At 32.9% G+C, this 16,564-nt stretch overlaps 2 protein-coding genes across 2 annotated transcripts in view; one reads left to right on the top strand and one right to left on the bottom strand.

Moving 5' to 3' along the window:
• Nucleotides 1-16,564, bottom strand: part of LOC133203783 (uncharacterized) — a 177,748-nt gene that overhangs the window by 59,632 nt on the left and 101,552 nt on the right. The gene's annotated exons all lie outside the window — the stretch shown is intronic.
• On the top strand, nt 7,890-9,500 carry LOC133203458 (uncharacterized). Its single transcript, XM_061339237.1, has 4 exons — nt 7,890-7,897; nt 8,024-8,169; nt 8,508-8,582; nt 9,201-9,500. Exons 1-4 carry the CDS (start codon nt 7,890-7,892, stop codon nt 9,401-9,403), a joined length of 432 nt encoding a protein of 143 aa, XP_061195221.1. The 3' UTR covers nt 9,404-9,500.

The following is a 16,564-nucleotide window of genomic DNA, read 5'->3' as shown; positions in this document are numbered from 1 at the left end:
GAAGGCTTCATTATAAGTTCAACATTTGTATATACACCGTTTAAAAGACCACTCTGAAACTGTTCTTAATGCAAATTTTCAAAAGTTGGCAATTTATTTAAAATAGACAAAGTATTCACACGTATGTCTACTACCTTCTAATAATTACATTATGATCATTTAAAAAGCAGACCCTGTAAAGGATCGTTTAAACTTTGATGCTTTTGAACACTTTTCAGAAAGAGATGTGTTTCAATTGTTTGAGTTACTATACAGCATCTTATGTGCGGTCAGAAATGAATAAGTATGATTACTTCACTTTTTACTTAATTCTTATAACAAATCAATTATCATGTTCACCAGAATGGACTTCCAGAAGTTATTTCTTAGTTTCAAATCAACTACCTTTTGTATATAGCCATAAAACGTTTCGAATTTTGATTGCAATTTCTCTGAAGGAGACACATCTTGGAAAACGATTGTTCATGCATTATTTTCAAAACAGTTCAGCGTCAAAAACTATCACTGCACAAAAGTGCGATTATTTTGAGTAAGGTGGGAAATGCTCATAATTTCTGAAATAGCAACCCTTTGAAAATAAAGAAGAATAAATCTTCAATTCGGATTTTTTTATATTTAAAATATAATTAAATGCGTCTGTTATTTCCCATTTATTTATACTTTTTCCATTTCTATTTATCAATTTGTTAACATATTCAGACACATTCTAATCGTACACTACCAATAAATGAAATCCGTCTATTTTGAACATGTTGAAGAAAAAAAGTTTTCCCAGTTTAAATGCATATTTTTTGTTGAAAAGTAAAAAAAAAAAAATACCAAGAATTATTTCTTTACATTTTTGTTTTTATATCAAATCTATATTAATTAACTCTTGAATATGATATTAAGCGTTTGAGAAAACGTCTATTAGAAAAAATAATTTTGTATTTTTCATTGAAATAATCAAAAATATCATTAAAAATACAATTTCGTATATTAAAAGATGTGGGTATTCCAAATCCTACATATATAGGTAAATAAAATGTAGAAAACGTGTGTGGTATCCCATACAACCTAAAACATCAAAGTGGGGGAGGAAGAGATGACAACAAGGACTCTATACTTATAAGAAACGAATGCTGAGATTACTCGCACGCGCTCCGCCGCCGCCACCGGCCGGAACGCGTGGATTCCGGAAACTGTTGACTCCGGAACCCGCAGACTCCGAAACTCTTCAAACTGATAAATTGCATTCAGAAAGAGAAATCTTCAAAGACTAAAAGGATTTCTGAAGGAAAAAGAAACGACGTGTGCATTTTCTAATCGCATACTGTGCTGGTATACAGAACACAGAGTATAGAACTTCTTTGAGGTTCATTTCTGGTTAATTAGGGTTTTTTTTCTTTTTTTTAATCATGCTGGAAACCCTAAATCAAATAAATTATATCAGTGAATATCTTGTCCTGATTTAGTCTTTTTTTCAGAGGACTACGCTTCCAGGACTAAGATGGTAACGAAACATTTGAGTTTAATTGAAGGGAAGCGCTTCATCTTTTGCAATAAAATGTACAGTAAATACGACATTAGCTAAACTTTTAGAACCCATTGCAGAGAAGGATAAAATACGGAGACAATGAACAGTAATCAAGCTCAAAAGTACATTGAAATAATACAAATCGTGAGAAGAGCAAACACAGACCTCAAAAAGCATCAGTGGCGGGGTCAGGTGGCATGGAGGAGTAAGCATTCCATGTCAAAAATTGAAGTCATCACGTTCATCATTAAGTTTTGTTGTAAGGTTACAATTAACGTCTTTTTCTAATAAAATATCTAATTATGAAAAAGACGTGTCAGACTCTGTGGTATTTTAAGTCTCAAGGGATTATCTAATCAACGTAGGAATGAAAATTAATATCTTCATATTTTTTTCTATATATTGAATTGAAGATCACAGTAAGAGACTTCTCCTTTTCATATAGAAGTTTTTGAATAAAGTCTGCTTGATATGAATATAAAAATGGGTCTGCTAATAACGGGGTACAATTGATACCCAGGGGAATTCTTGCAGATTACTGGAAGCCTTGATCTCCATAAACTACAAAGATACTGCAGGATTGATAAATATTCAATCTGTACTTTACATATAGTTACATTAAATAAAAGTATGAATTTACGAAGTATAAATCTGTTTTCATACACAGGAGTCTTTATACGATACAGAGGATGTTCACTTTTTTCTTTATACATAAGCCCTGTTCAGTTGCACCTATTTAAACATTTTGCTCCTGGTTGTATTTTAGCGCTTGTGATCAGGGAAGGGAGGGGATAAGCAAGATCTACGCGTGATTATTTTTATTCCTAGTGCAAAATTTACATCTCGTCAGACTAGGTACAAATTATATCTTTTCAATATGAATAAATTTACCAGTGGTGTATTTTCAGTCATGTGAACATAGATGGCAAAATTAACAGGACAGAAATATTGAAATTTTCTCTCAAATATAGGATTATCAATTTCATTAAAAATGCTTTTTATATCAGAAAGAACAGTGATCTTTTGCTGTATTACATTAAAAATGCAAGTATTATTTTAAGTAGCATTTAAACAAAAAATAGTAATATTCCTCTTAGTGCATGGGATGAACACTGAGTTGAAGAGCAACCAGAAAGTCAATTTGCAAATCAAGAATTTACAAAATGCTTTGAAATTGCAAATTTCATACTAATTTACATAAATTTTGAGGACGCAAATGAAAGCATTACAAAAATTAGAAATACACACCAAGAGTAAAATCTGCATACATATCAAAATTACATCTGTAAGTAAATCAGTGCATGTGATCTGGGTTTTATCCTGTTTTTTGTTCTCCGTTTATTAGCATTAAAAAGGTTGTATAAAAAGAGGGTTAATAGACAAACATACCGGTACGTGGATTTAAAGAGAAAAAAAAAAAACTTTTTTTTTCTTTTAGTAACCAGTTGTGACATGTTGAATATTATAAATTCACCAAGTGATTTCTTATATCAGGTATCTTTGTGAATACTAAACTTCGTCACGTGATGTAAGGTAGCATGTTTGTCTCAAAGATGGTTGATTTTGTTATAATAGAGCATATCATGAAAAGTAACTCAACTTAAACTCCGTCCGAAAAGAGGGGGTGGGGTGGGGGTTGACGATAAGTTCATGTCCTTTATCCACTATTTAGGTGCTTGTTGGAAGTACATTACTTAGTTTTTGGTTTGTATTGAAAATAAGTAATTCGACGTATTCCTCTCTGCAGTTGTTACAAGTTATGCAATAAAGAAGGTTTTTGGTTTTGCATGACATTTTTTCATTTACATAAAAAGTTTTTCCACGCTTGAAAATAATAGAGGATCCTGTTCGTAGAAAAGGGCACGTACCACATCTGGGATCACCGCATTTTGATACTGAATATTTTTCAGGAATGGAGTTGAATTTAGCTCTGGTCAATAATTTTGTTCTTTAATTGGGTGGTTGTTGTTGGCTGTGAATTAAGTCCGATTTCTGTATAAGTTGTTGAAGGTCATTATCTCGTTCAATAATTGTAAAGTTGTTTTTCGCCTCTTGAAATATATTTTTTGTGACAACATATAATCCAAAACATTTTAATATATTTCAAGAGGCGAAAAACAACTTTACAACTATTGAACGATATAATGATCTTCAACAACTTATACAGAAATCGGACTTAATTAATTGAGAAGATAAAGCATCGAAATTCCCAGAAAATGTAAGTAAAGGAAGCATAGAAATTCCCAGAAAATGTAAGTAAAGGAAGCATAGAAATTCCTGGAAAATGTAAACAAAGGAAGCATAGAAATTCCCGGAAAAATGTAAGTAAAGGAAGCATAGAAATTCCCGGAAAAATGTAAGTAAAGGAAGCATAGAAATTCCTGGAAAATGTAAGTAAGGGAAGCATAGAAATTCCTGGAAATGTAAGAAAATGAAGAAATAAAAAATCAGGACCAGTGTACGTGAAAGACACAATTGATATTCAAGGACGATGTTTATAAATTATATTTAGATATCCCATGCAAACATATTTAAAGAAGTTATTTTCCATTATAGCAAAGAGTTCCACATCATCAAAATCTACAGGAAGCACCTCATGGTTGCAGATGTGGAAAATCCCATTGCGACATTTATTTAATTTGTAGCTTTTATTATGATATAATGAATATAAGACAGTTTCATAATTTTACTTCGTATTACTTATGATTGTCAGTTTATATATGGTAGTTTAATACAAATAACTGAATGCTGTAGATAGAGGATTCAGATGTATAGTGGGTAATTTTATAGTTATAGATCATATGTTGACTTTTTTTGTTGGTAGGATGTTACCAGAGGTGGATGATGCTGTCTTCTGTTTAAAGGTTTTGAGATACTGCATGTATATGTGGTAACTTAATGCTGTAAGTATCTGAGAGAGAGAGAGAGAGAGAGAGGAGGGGGCTGTAAGTGTGGTTACCAATGTATCTACTCAATTCTTTGAGTATGAGAGAGAGAGAAAAGAGAGAGGAGGAGGGGAATTATTGTGTGTATATTTGGCTACCAATGTATTTACTTAATGCTGTAAGTATGAGAGAGAGAGAGAGAAAGGAGAGAGGGGGAGGGGGATTATTGTGTGTATATGTGGTTACTAATGTATTTACTGAATGATGTAAGTATTAGAGAGAGAGAGGGGGGGGGGGGTTACTGCATGTATATGTTGTGGTTACCAATGTATTTACTGAATGCTAATTTCTTTCTTTGCGCTAGAAAAGGGAAGGTATTGCATATTGAGTGATTACAAATTTACATATTGAGTGATTACAAATTTGCATATTGAGTGATTACAAATTTACATATTGAGTGATTACAAAGTTACTTATTGAGTGATTACAAATTTACATTGTGCTCTAAGCATTAGTAGGACAGAGAAGGCAAAGATGGGATAATGTATGTATATTATGCTTATCCCCAGATAGCAAGACATTGTTGGGCCAACGTTGGCCCAATTTTTTTTCCAACGTTGGCCCACTGTTGGTAGTCCTACGTTGGCCCACGGTCATTTTGCTCATCGGCCCAACGTTGGTCCAACATGATGGCATATTGTTGGGCCAACGTAGGTATAATTGTAAGCCAACTAACAGCCAACCTTAACAACTGGTTGGTTAGGTTGGCCCAATGTTGGGCCTTTGTTAAAATGTCAGATGGCATATTGTTGGGCCAACGTAGTTATTATAGTAAGCCAACTAACAGCCAACATAGGAACATTTGCAATCGGTTAGTTAGGTTGGCCCAACGTTGACCCTTCATTGAATGATTGGTCCGATATTTACGGTTTATTGGCCTTAAGCTTCTTTCTGTTGGCCAATTGTTGGATGAAACTTACATCTGTTTAAATAAATTGAATGAATACTTCTTGAAAATACATTTATAAATAATTCTTTATTTAGACCTTTCTCGTAATTGTTTAAAAAAAAAATAATACACATTTCAACCTGAATTCATAATGCATACACGTTCAAAGAAAACATTACAAGTGATTCACTGTAAAATTATTTTATAGATATATATCAATTCAATCAGAATTTACAAAATTACTTTTAAAATAGATAATGGTGGAAATGTATGAAAAATATTAAAGTTCTTAATCCTGGCTCACTTCCTCTATCACTGTCCTTTTGTTTTCTTCCCCGCTCTTTCTTTTTTCCTCCCCTTGTCGCCTCCCAGGCCTCCATCTTGATTTTAGGCATACGTACTTCATACAGTCCTTTATGTTCTTTAGTTTCTTTGTCAGTTACCGCTACAAAATTTGTTTTCCTTACGGTCTCCGATTGAAAATACAAATAATTTGGAATTGGAAACAAAGTAAATACTGGTACAGACTCCAATATATAAATCATGTAATTAAGTCTTTTAAAGACAACGATGTAAAATACTACTAGTACATGTTGATCTATAAACCTTAGTATCCTTGTAAAAATCATAATCGTGTATGCAATAGACAATAGATGGAGACAAGTTGAAAAATGTTTTTACCTTACTTATTATTGTATTTCTTAATAAGCACTAGAAGTTATTGTAAATAAAAGTTTAAAGTACATGTATGTGCCAACTGTATGTACATATATAATTCATATTTACATTAACTTATATAGTGCTTGTGAGCATAAACAAGAAAAGGATGAATTCCGAACAATTTTAACAGTAAACTTGAATTAATATGAATAATTATACTTACATCGCTTCTAAGATGCAGCTGTAACAATGGTATAATCCATAGTTTTTAAATCTCCCTTCTTACTTGCTCTGCATTTTGAGTCTATCACCCACTTGTGAGCAATTGAATCTGACAGCTCACCCAACAGTTTGGTGTTTTAATCGTCGCGACTCTCCAAGCTTTAGCGAACGCCTAACTTTTGTTTCAATTTAATTATAAAGCTGTGTTATCTTGATTTATGTATATGTAGGCTTCATTCATATCCTGTTCTTTGGAACTTTTTAAATGTTATTCAGTCTTCTCTTATTCTCATGAATACAACGCTCATGAAATAATTCATAATTTAGAGCTAAGGATTTTAAAACTAATAAATAATCATGCACCCACTTAAAAAAAAAAAAAAAAAAAAAAAAAAAAAAAAAAAAACAAACTTTTTTGGTGCTGTGATCACTTTAGTTCAAAGATAAGAATGGTGAAAATATCAGATCTAAACAGATGCAGTCATCCAATTAAAAGCAAGTACAGCGAATACCCTCTATTATTTCAGAATGTGCATCTAAATTAATGTTTTGCAATCAAATAAGCTTGCAACACAACAGTTCAATGGGGCAACATTCGGAACATAACGATTTAAGAACTTGAAACCAACGTTGGCCCAACGTAACGCTCATCAGCTTACATGGACACCATCATTTAGTTGGCAGTACAATAATTGGGCCAACATTGGCCCAATATAAATATCCCATCTTGAAACACTTATACATGCCAACATCGGGCCAACGCTGGGCCGACGTACTACTACCAACTTGATTAGACATTTTCAGTAAGGTGTATTACAAACGTTGGGCCAACATTGGGCCAACATTAGAATCCTAACTCCCTTTGAAAGTTGAGCGAATATAGAAGTTGGTTACGTTGGACCAACGTTGGGCCAACATAGGAATCCCAACATGATCAAGAAGGTTGACATGGTAACATTGGTCCAACGTTGGCCCAACGTTGTCTACCCAACGTCAACCATGCAACCATTTACCAATGTTGGCCCAACGTAGTCATGCTATCTGGGTCACTGTGCCTGAGAAGCAGAGAAAGTCAACACCAAACATGATTCTAACAGATTATTTGTTTATAATACTTGAAGTAAAATCTAAAGTTAACATGAAAGACCTAGTTATTTAAATGTGTTAACCTTTAAATGTGTCATCTATTCTTTCATATCATTTATCTTTGACCTAAATCTTGCATGTTAAAATGCTTTTTCAGTTAAAGTACACCAAAGCCCAGGCTGGTATGTTTTCTACAACATTTGAGGTGGGTGGAGTGTTAGGCAGTGCTGTTATAGGAATTGTCATTGACAGGTTATCTTTTCTACAACACATTGGAGGGGTATTTGGGAGGGGATAGTGCTGTTATAGGAATTGTCATAGACAGGTTATCTGTTTACAACACATTGGAGGGGGCTGTTTGGGAGGGGGCAGTGCTGTTACAGAAATTGTCATTGACAGGTAATCTTCTACAACACATTGGAGGGGGTGTTTTAGAGGGTCAAGGAACCTGACACCAAAAGTGTGTCAGGTTTTAAGATTCATGGTGACTCAATTTTATCTGTACACAGAATACCCCCACCCCCTTACCCCAGTCAATATATATCCTATCAACAGATAATCTGCAAATTACATGCAACTGTATTGATTTTGCCTAATAAATGCCAAAAAGAAATGCTTTTCATACCTTAATAGTAAAATTTACAGATATCGTAATTACAAAATTGATATTAACCAGAATTGTAACATAATTTTGTCTAATTACAGGTCTTTAGCAGGTACCGGATATTCCGTGGCTTTATCGGCTGTCTCCCTCCTGGCGTTTTATCTGACCAGTACATGGGGAATTGTCTTTAACACGGTGTTCATGTTTTTAGCTGGAGTGTTCACCTGTGGTCCTGACAGCATCCTAAGTAATTATATATCAAATATTCACAGTGTATTACATTGTGATTAATTTGTGGATCTGACATTCCGATTGTTTTGTAGGTGGATCTTACATTGTGATTGATTTTGTAGGTGGATCTAACATTTTAATTGTTCTGTTGGTGGATCTTACAATGTAATTGTTGTGTATGTGGATCTGACATTGTAATTGTTTTGTAGGTGGATCATACTATGTGATTGTTTTGTAGGTGGATCTTACATTGTAATTGTTGTGTATGTGGATTTTACATTGTAATTGTTGTGTATGTGGATCTTACATTGTAATTGTTTCGTAGGTGGATCTTACAGTGTAATTGTTTTGTAGGTGGATCCATCCCTAATGAGCTGGGAGAGATGGATGGAAGAAATGCCGCCGCTGCAGCTGTTGGTCTTGTCAATGGTGAGTGCATTTCCTATAGAAATAATACTGCTGCTGTTGGTCTTGTCAATGGTGAGTACATTTGATATACAAAATGGAGAACTGTATATCAGCAAATTTTTGTGACACCTCATTTTCTAAAGAAAAATTGGGAGGGGAGTATATTTTAAAGAATGCAAATGAACCTAGAGTTTGCATCTTTAATCAATTTATTTTCTAAACAATACCAAGAAACACACACATTGTAACTTAAATTCCCATGATGATACACTTTAAACTTTATAGGCCATCCAGCCTTAAACAAATGCATGTACTACTTTTGTATTTTATTTCAAAATTGTTCCTTTTTATGTGCTGTCAAAATTAGCTCTTTTGTGTTTTGAAGAATACTTCTGTAGATATGAACAGGAATAAATCATTTCTGACATTAAAAGTCCAAAGCTGGCTGTATTTTACCAGGAAAAATAATTAAAAATCATAACAGCCCATATTTTGAAAATGAAAATAATAATGAGGATACATATTAAGGTATTTTCTCTTTTGTTTTTCAGGTTTTGGTAATGTTGGGACCTTTTAAGTAATAATAAAGGGGGGGGGTATATTTAATGCATATAATGATAACCTCTCCTGTCTTTTCAGGTTTTGGCAGTGTTAGTACCTTTTTGGAGGGTCCCATTATTGGGGTGATATCAGCGAACCACGGCTGGTCTGGGATGTTCTACCTTATGATTGGACTATCCGGAGTCGGCACCCTGGCCGTTCTACGTGCTCTGTCTATTTATAACAGGAGACATGGGAAAATACCAGATGCTATACCATTAGAAATGGAAGACATCGCATAAATAGGAACAAATTCATAGTGGTATGCTGCTGTTTTGTGCTATATCCTAGGATAACCTCTGGAAAGTGGCTGTTTTTATGTATGCAAGAAATCTTGCTCAGGGTGTTTTTTTATTGGTTTCAAAGGTCTTATATGTGATGAATTAACAGCAGAATATGGTCAGGTGTTCTACAAAGAAGGTGCAGTGTGATGAAGGGACAAGTTTAGCAATAACACAAAAGTCCATTGTTAATCCTGAGGGATTTTATTTATTTTTTTTTTTGCTTTAATTAGTAGCCATTTATTGGCATTTTTCCATAGAAATGGGGTAAATTATAGAACATATTAGATGGAAGAAAGTGTACATTAGACAAAAGCAAATATGTCCCAATAACTTTTTTATTAACTTGGTTTGTATAATGATATGGTAGTTCTACTTCATAAATTATTTAATGTAAAAGACAGTGTAATACTATGATATTCTTCCTTGTAAAGGTTTTAGTGTACAAAAGATTTTTTGTTTGTGATTTGTATATGTGCTCTTTGTTTTTGATTTGTATATGTGCTCTTTGTTTGCGATTTGTATATGTGCTCTTTTTTGTGATTTGTATATATGGTCTTTGTTTGTGATTTGTATGTGTGCTATTTATCATATATGTAATAATTCTAAGTTAATTTTTAACTATAGTATTTAAATTATGTTTAAACATCCTAATACTTTATTTTGTTGAAATATCTGTGTACAGAGTACATGTGTAGCTACACTGGGTGTGCACAATGTCCCATATATTTATTGAATGATGTTTTAATAAAGATATTTTTGAAGACTTGGTTAAAAATATAATTACATGTATTTATGCTTTTTTGTTATTCTTTAAAAAAAGATAATTTGGGTACAATTGAAAAAAAAAACAAAACAAAACAAAAAAAAAAAAAACGCAATTGCTCCTTTTGTAAAATCCAGCAAGTTTATTTGCCCACTTGAGGGAAGGCTCAGTGTGCTGTTCTGATCAAAATTTGTCAGTGTTTGTCATTGTAAACTTTATAAACATGTAATATCATCTTCTCCAGAACCACTTATCCAGTTTCAACTATATTACAACAAGGTATCCTTGGGTAATGGGGATTCAAGTTTGTTCAAACGAAGGACCAGGCCTTTGATCTTCCAAGGAGAGATAATTACAGAATAGTGAAAATTAATGGCATCTTTTAAACTGGGCAATGAAAGATGATACATGTGAAAGCATCCCCAGGTAGTGTAGATTTTTGTTAAGATCATGACCCGCAGGAATTGGGTAGGGCCACAATGGGCGATCAAAGTTTAATAAATATCAAAATATGATCAATTATGGTTTTCCTGTTCTTGAGAAGATTTTTAATGATTTTTTTCTACGTATTCCTATGTTAAAGTCATGTATGACGTATTTTTGATAAATTCAGACTAACTAGAATTTAAAAAAAGATCTATCTATTTGTTTTAATACTTTATATAAAGATAGGACTCTCCTGTAAATTACACAAATTAAATCAATCACGTTTCATAGATATTAGAAATTTAAAGCAGTAATCGATTTATTTACGGACTCTGCATTTAAATATCATACACAGTTTAAAGTCAATTTAACTATAGAAACGTGGGGCTATTCAAGTTCAAAATCGGTGAAAATTTTAATTTGAACGTAAAAAAAATATCCTGTTCATTTACATCCCCAGCGCTCAAGATCAAATAAAAAATTTAACCTACACTATTTAAAAAAGGTTTCACATAAATCTCAACTTTTTTTTGGCGTAGTGGATCTTGAGAAGAGTATTAAAAGGTACCACCAAATTTTAACTAATTCTTAATCATTCCCCCTTGAAATAGGGCGTGGGACTTTATTTGAACAAACTTGAATCCCCTTCACCCAAGCATGGTTTGCGACAAGTTTAGTTGAAATTGGTCCAGTGGTTTTAGAGAAGAAGTTGAAAATGTGAAAAACTTAGGGACTAACGGATTTCAAACAAAATGTGATCAGAAAAGGTTACTTGAGCTTTTAGGTCAGGTGAGCTAAACAGGTCAGCTAACAAAGGAGCACAATTAGTGCCCATCGCAATTTCTACAGTCTAAATCATGTTTGTGGTATGATCCTCGACTAGATTGACTTCAAGTATGTTTCGGAAAGATACGACTTTTAAGTCATAGAAGTGTATTTTTTTAAGGAAAAGTTAAAGAATGGGTCTTTGCTCTATATTTTTATAAACCAAAAATGTATATGTATAATGGAAATTTTGAGCATAAATTTTCAAAAAAATGTGGAATGAAGACCACCTATTAAGGAAAATTTGTCTAATAATATGATAAGATAATCTTTTTAATCCTCTTTTGGTGTGTGTGCTATTTCATACACAAAAAATATTCAATCTTTATAACATTTTTGCAAATTGGAGATTTTACATAAGGTATACTTTATTGTTATTTTATGTGTTAGCTGAAATATCAAAGAAAATTCTCTCATAATTGAGGTTCAATTTTTTTTCAGCTTTACATTTTTCGCACCATATAGACAATTCGATCGCTTTTTTCGCCCATCTTCTCTCCGAGTTTCATTTTCAGCTCTACTGGTCAGAGACCAGAAGAGCTTATGCGATAGTAAGGTGTCCGTCGTCCGTCCGTCTGTCTGTCTGTCCGTCCGTCTGTCTGTAAACATTTTTTTTTTTTGAAAATGCTACTCCTTCTACAGTTTTGATCTGATTTCAATATAAGTAGACTACAATAAGATACATAATTCTGTGAATCGGTTTTTGATTTCGATGAACGGTGTTGCCATGGTTACTAAAAATAGAAATCTCTGTGAAATACATTCAAAATGCTACTCCTCCTACAGTTTTGGGATGATTTCAATATACCTTGGCACACAAGTAGATTACACTAAGATACATTATTCTGTATATCAATTTTTTTTTTTATTTTGGTGAAGTGTTGCCATGGTTACAAAAAAATTGAATTTCTTTGATATACTTTCAAAACATTACTTTGCCTACAGTTTGGTCTGATTTTAATATAACATGGCATGCAAGTAGACTACACTGAGATACATAATTGTCTTAATTTTTTTTTTAATTTTGATGTATAATGTTGCCATGGTAACTAAAATCCAAATTTCTCTAAAATCTTTTAAATGGCTACTCCTTTTACAGTTTTAGTCTGACTGCAATTCATCTTGCCACAAAAAGAGAGTAAAACAAGGATTACTATTTATTTATTGCTGTTGCAAAGTTTCAAGTCCAAGTGGTACTTTTCTCTTCCTTAATTGTTATAAGTAGAAACCAGTAGAGCTACACTCTCGACAGAGACTTCTGGTTATTGAAGTAGCAGGTGTCTCTGCATGATTTCAAAACGCCTGGTTTTTAATTTATCTTGAGGAACTGTTTTATAAAGTGTAAAGTGGGACATTTTTTAATGTTAGTGATACTTTTTAGGGAAAAATAATGTGATATTGAATTTTCAAAAAAAATATTCTTTGGAGTTTTACATGTTTTAGAGAATCCCATTTAATTCACACCACTTTTAATGCTGTATTACAGAATGTTTGAAGTTTCTCCATAATTAACAGCATTTATTATTTCTGTAAGTAATAGAGATGGGGACTTGGTAGAGTATTTGCTGGACCCTGCAATGTATTTTAGTCTATCAGGATTTTTATGAAGTTTAGGAATCCCGTATACACTGTACCTCTATATGCCCCGGCCATACTTATGGCGGGACATAAAAACAAAACAAAACAGGTATTTGAGCCTTCGGGGTCACCTACATATATTATTGCAGATATCACGTGTTTCTGAGGCTAGAGAACTATTTGCCCATTTACATTGGTCTAGACTTTTTTTTTTAGTTTGGTAAGGATTCATCATTATCATATTCCTGTACATGTGTGTCGTCTATAAAACATCAAGAGTAAAGAAGATCTTTAGCCATTTATTTATGATAGCACATCTTTATCCCTTTCTAAGGATTTATATGTTTTTCTCACTTTGAAGGAGCCTCTATGCACTAAATCAAGTTTTCTTCTTTCTTTTTTTTTGTTTTTGATAATGAGAAAACTACATCGTATAAAGGTACAAATATTGAGATTATCTATTATAATTTCATTTTCAACAAAGGGTACTTATTCTCAAAAAATTAAAGACGTTGTAGTATTGATAAACAGAAATCACTGTTATTTACTTAAGTGGGAAAAAAACATCCAAGTAGTGTTTAGTTTATTTATCTTGGACTATTCAAATGTTAAGAATGCTGGCATTAATTACAGTTTGAGTTATTAGACTGTAGAATTTAGTTTATTGAATTTTAGATCTAAGAGTAGATAACTCTAACTCCCTAAAATACCATAAAATCAGATTCTTCTGTGTGCAGTGTATAAAGGGTTCTTGAAAAGGGACAATGTTTATATCATTTGAAGGTCCATCTATATTGTTTTAAAAAAAAATTTCTATATTAAATACCATGCATAATTATGACAGTCAAGACATACAGTCCCTGAAACCTTCTACTTTCCCACTTGAACGGTGAGCGAACGCTGAACGAACGCAGAGCGAACGGTGAGTGAACGATGTGTGAACGCTGAACGCAACTTGGTGAACGATGTGTGAACGTTGAACGGTGAGCAAACGCAGAACGCGAACGGAGCGCAAACGCGAACGCAAAGTGAACGGTGAACGAACGGTGAACGCAAAATGAACGATATATTCGGAATGCCTCTGATCTTTTCCTTGCATTGAAACTATTTTATTGTAATATAATGTCAGGTGCCAAAAAAAAAAAAATAAATAAAATAAATAATAAATAAGTAAACCAATAAATGAATGAATAAATAAGTCAATAAAATAAATTCTCCAAAATTGTCCTAAGAAAGACGATGAATGCACATTAAGTTTTTAATCACACGATTTTTAGCGCATTAGAACGTTGCAATTGTTGCCGAACGCTGAAGTATAAACAAATCAGAGAAAACTTCTGACTTATAGAATGAATTAAAGCGGTTGTAACATTCATTCATATATCTCCGTGTCAGGGCGATTTCGTGTAAAGTAATGAAAAAAATTAATTACAAAGGTCAGTGAGTTTTGCATTTTTACGCTCGTATTTTAAATTTTGAATACAATAATATATCATGCGTCATTTCTATTTTTCATGATGATTTATTGAGCTGACTTCTACATGTATATGTAGATGGCCGTGGTTACACTCGGCCAAGATAATACAAAGATATATATTCATATTATTTGTTATAAATTCAATTTTCAGAACTTGATATTTAAGTAATATGCTGTTATAGTTTTTATTAAACAGACAAATGAGAGAGAGAGAAAGAAATATTCCGTTTTAGCCCCCCTCCCTCCTTTCAGGCTTCACCAAATGTTTGTACCTATATCAAACAAAAACTCTGAATTTTTTTTTCTAAATATATCAGACAGTGAAAGTAACTTTTTTTTTTATCAACAAATCCTATCCATTTGTTTGACAGTCATACTCGTTTTTATTTTGCTGCTTCAAGTTCACACGAAGTCCACGTGCTTGTCCTGTCAATCAAAGTCATTCGACACTGTGCAGGTGTGAAAGTTTCGTCACATCAAGTTATAACATCTATTTTTATCATTTCTAGATTTGATCCAAGCATTTGAATAATAAATGAATAAAATACATTGGGCATTAACACTACTTGAATCTGAAACATACTCTCTGCCAATTTCAAATACCAACGCCGGCACGTGTACATTTTGAACTATTATTGTTTTGTGACTTTTTTAGATGCATGTTAGTTTTGAGACTGAAATTTTTGTTCTAAAAAAGACCGTAATTAAAAAAAAAAGTTAATTAAAATATTCTGGAAATACAGTAAAGACTAAGTTATCAGTGTAGGGGAAAAGGAGGGGGGGGGGTATTAATCATATTGAATGGCAAACATATAAAGTTACGGTGAAGAAAGATTTTTTTTTTCTCTATAACTATAGACTTTACATATCATAGTAGAGAAAATTCTGTACTGCAGTACATTTCAAATAAATATTTCCTTTATCAACACTATCAATTTAATTCGCTCCAAAGATAATAAATTAAGAGGATATCCGCAGTACTATGTATAACTCTCAGAACTAGTTCTGTCATATTTTCTGTAGTAATTGAAAAAAAAAAAACGTGTTAGAAATAAATATTTTCGTAATTTTGCTGCGTAATTATTTGACTTGGATAATTATATCACTATTAACGATTTGTCGTCTTTAACAACAAAATGTTGCAGTGCTTGAAGTATTTGCACATTGCCCTTAGTTAAATTTATTATTTTAGCATCGTTCTACATAGGTACAGAATGTGCTTATAACAACATGTATTTTCCAGAGTAATTTAATAAATAACCTAACAGCTAAGTTAGAATAATAAAAATATATATCGTAGATATTTTTCAACATGAAATAATGATTCTTTAAACACGATATGTTAGTTATCAAATTAAAAAAACCTGTAACTCCTTCCCTACAAAAAGATAAGTCCTTTCACATCGGAGTTCCGAATGACAATGAAAACTGAACGATAGGTGAACGCTGAACGCAATGTGAACGCAAAGTGAACGGAACGAAGAGCGAACGCTGAACGCTTTGTGAACGGTGAACGCGAGCGCATGGTGAACGGTGAACGCAAAACTGTGAACGGAGAGCGAACGGTGAACGCACGGTGAACGAACGGTGAACGCACGCTGAACGAACGGAAAAATGGGAAAGTAGAATGTTTCAGGGACTGTATCTATTCTGAATATCTTTATTACATGATGTATAACCATATCAATTCATATTAATTCAATACAACAAGCAAAGCTGAACTATGTTCTTCAATAAGAGGTAGATACCATCTATCAAACAAGAGACACATGGGACGGGCCACTACCCTCACCTGAGTCACTTTTGTCCTGGTTTTCTTTGGATTTCCCCCCATATGTACATGTATTCACATGTATAATCCTATGTAAAATTTTGATCGCCAAATGTAACCCCACCGCACCTTGGGGGAGGAATGAGGGTCATGATTTGAACAAACTTGAATGTACACTGCCTGAGGTTGCTTCCATATTAATTTGACTAATCATTGCTTTGCTGTCCGTGAGGAGATTTTAAAATATTTTTTAAATAAATATTTCTATATCAAACTTTG

The sequence above is a fragment of the Saccostrea echinata genome, unplaced genomic scaffold (genome assembly GCF_033153115.1).
Source record: "Saccostrea echinata isolate AGI-Se365-2 ecotype Australia unplaced genomic scaffold, CSIRO_AGI_Sech_v1 ptg000051l, whole genome shotgun sequence".
Lineage (NCBI taxonomy): Eukaryota > Metazoa > Mollusca > Bivalvia > Ostreida > Ostreidae > Saccostrea > Saccostrea echinata.
This window is presented reverse-complemented; position numbering and strand designations above follow the sequence as displayed.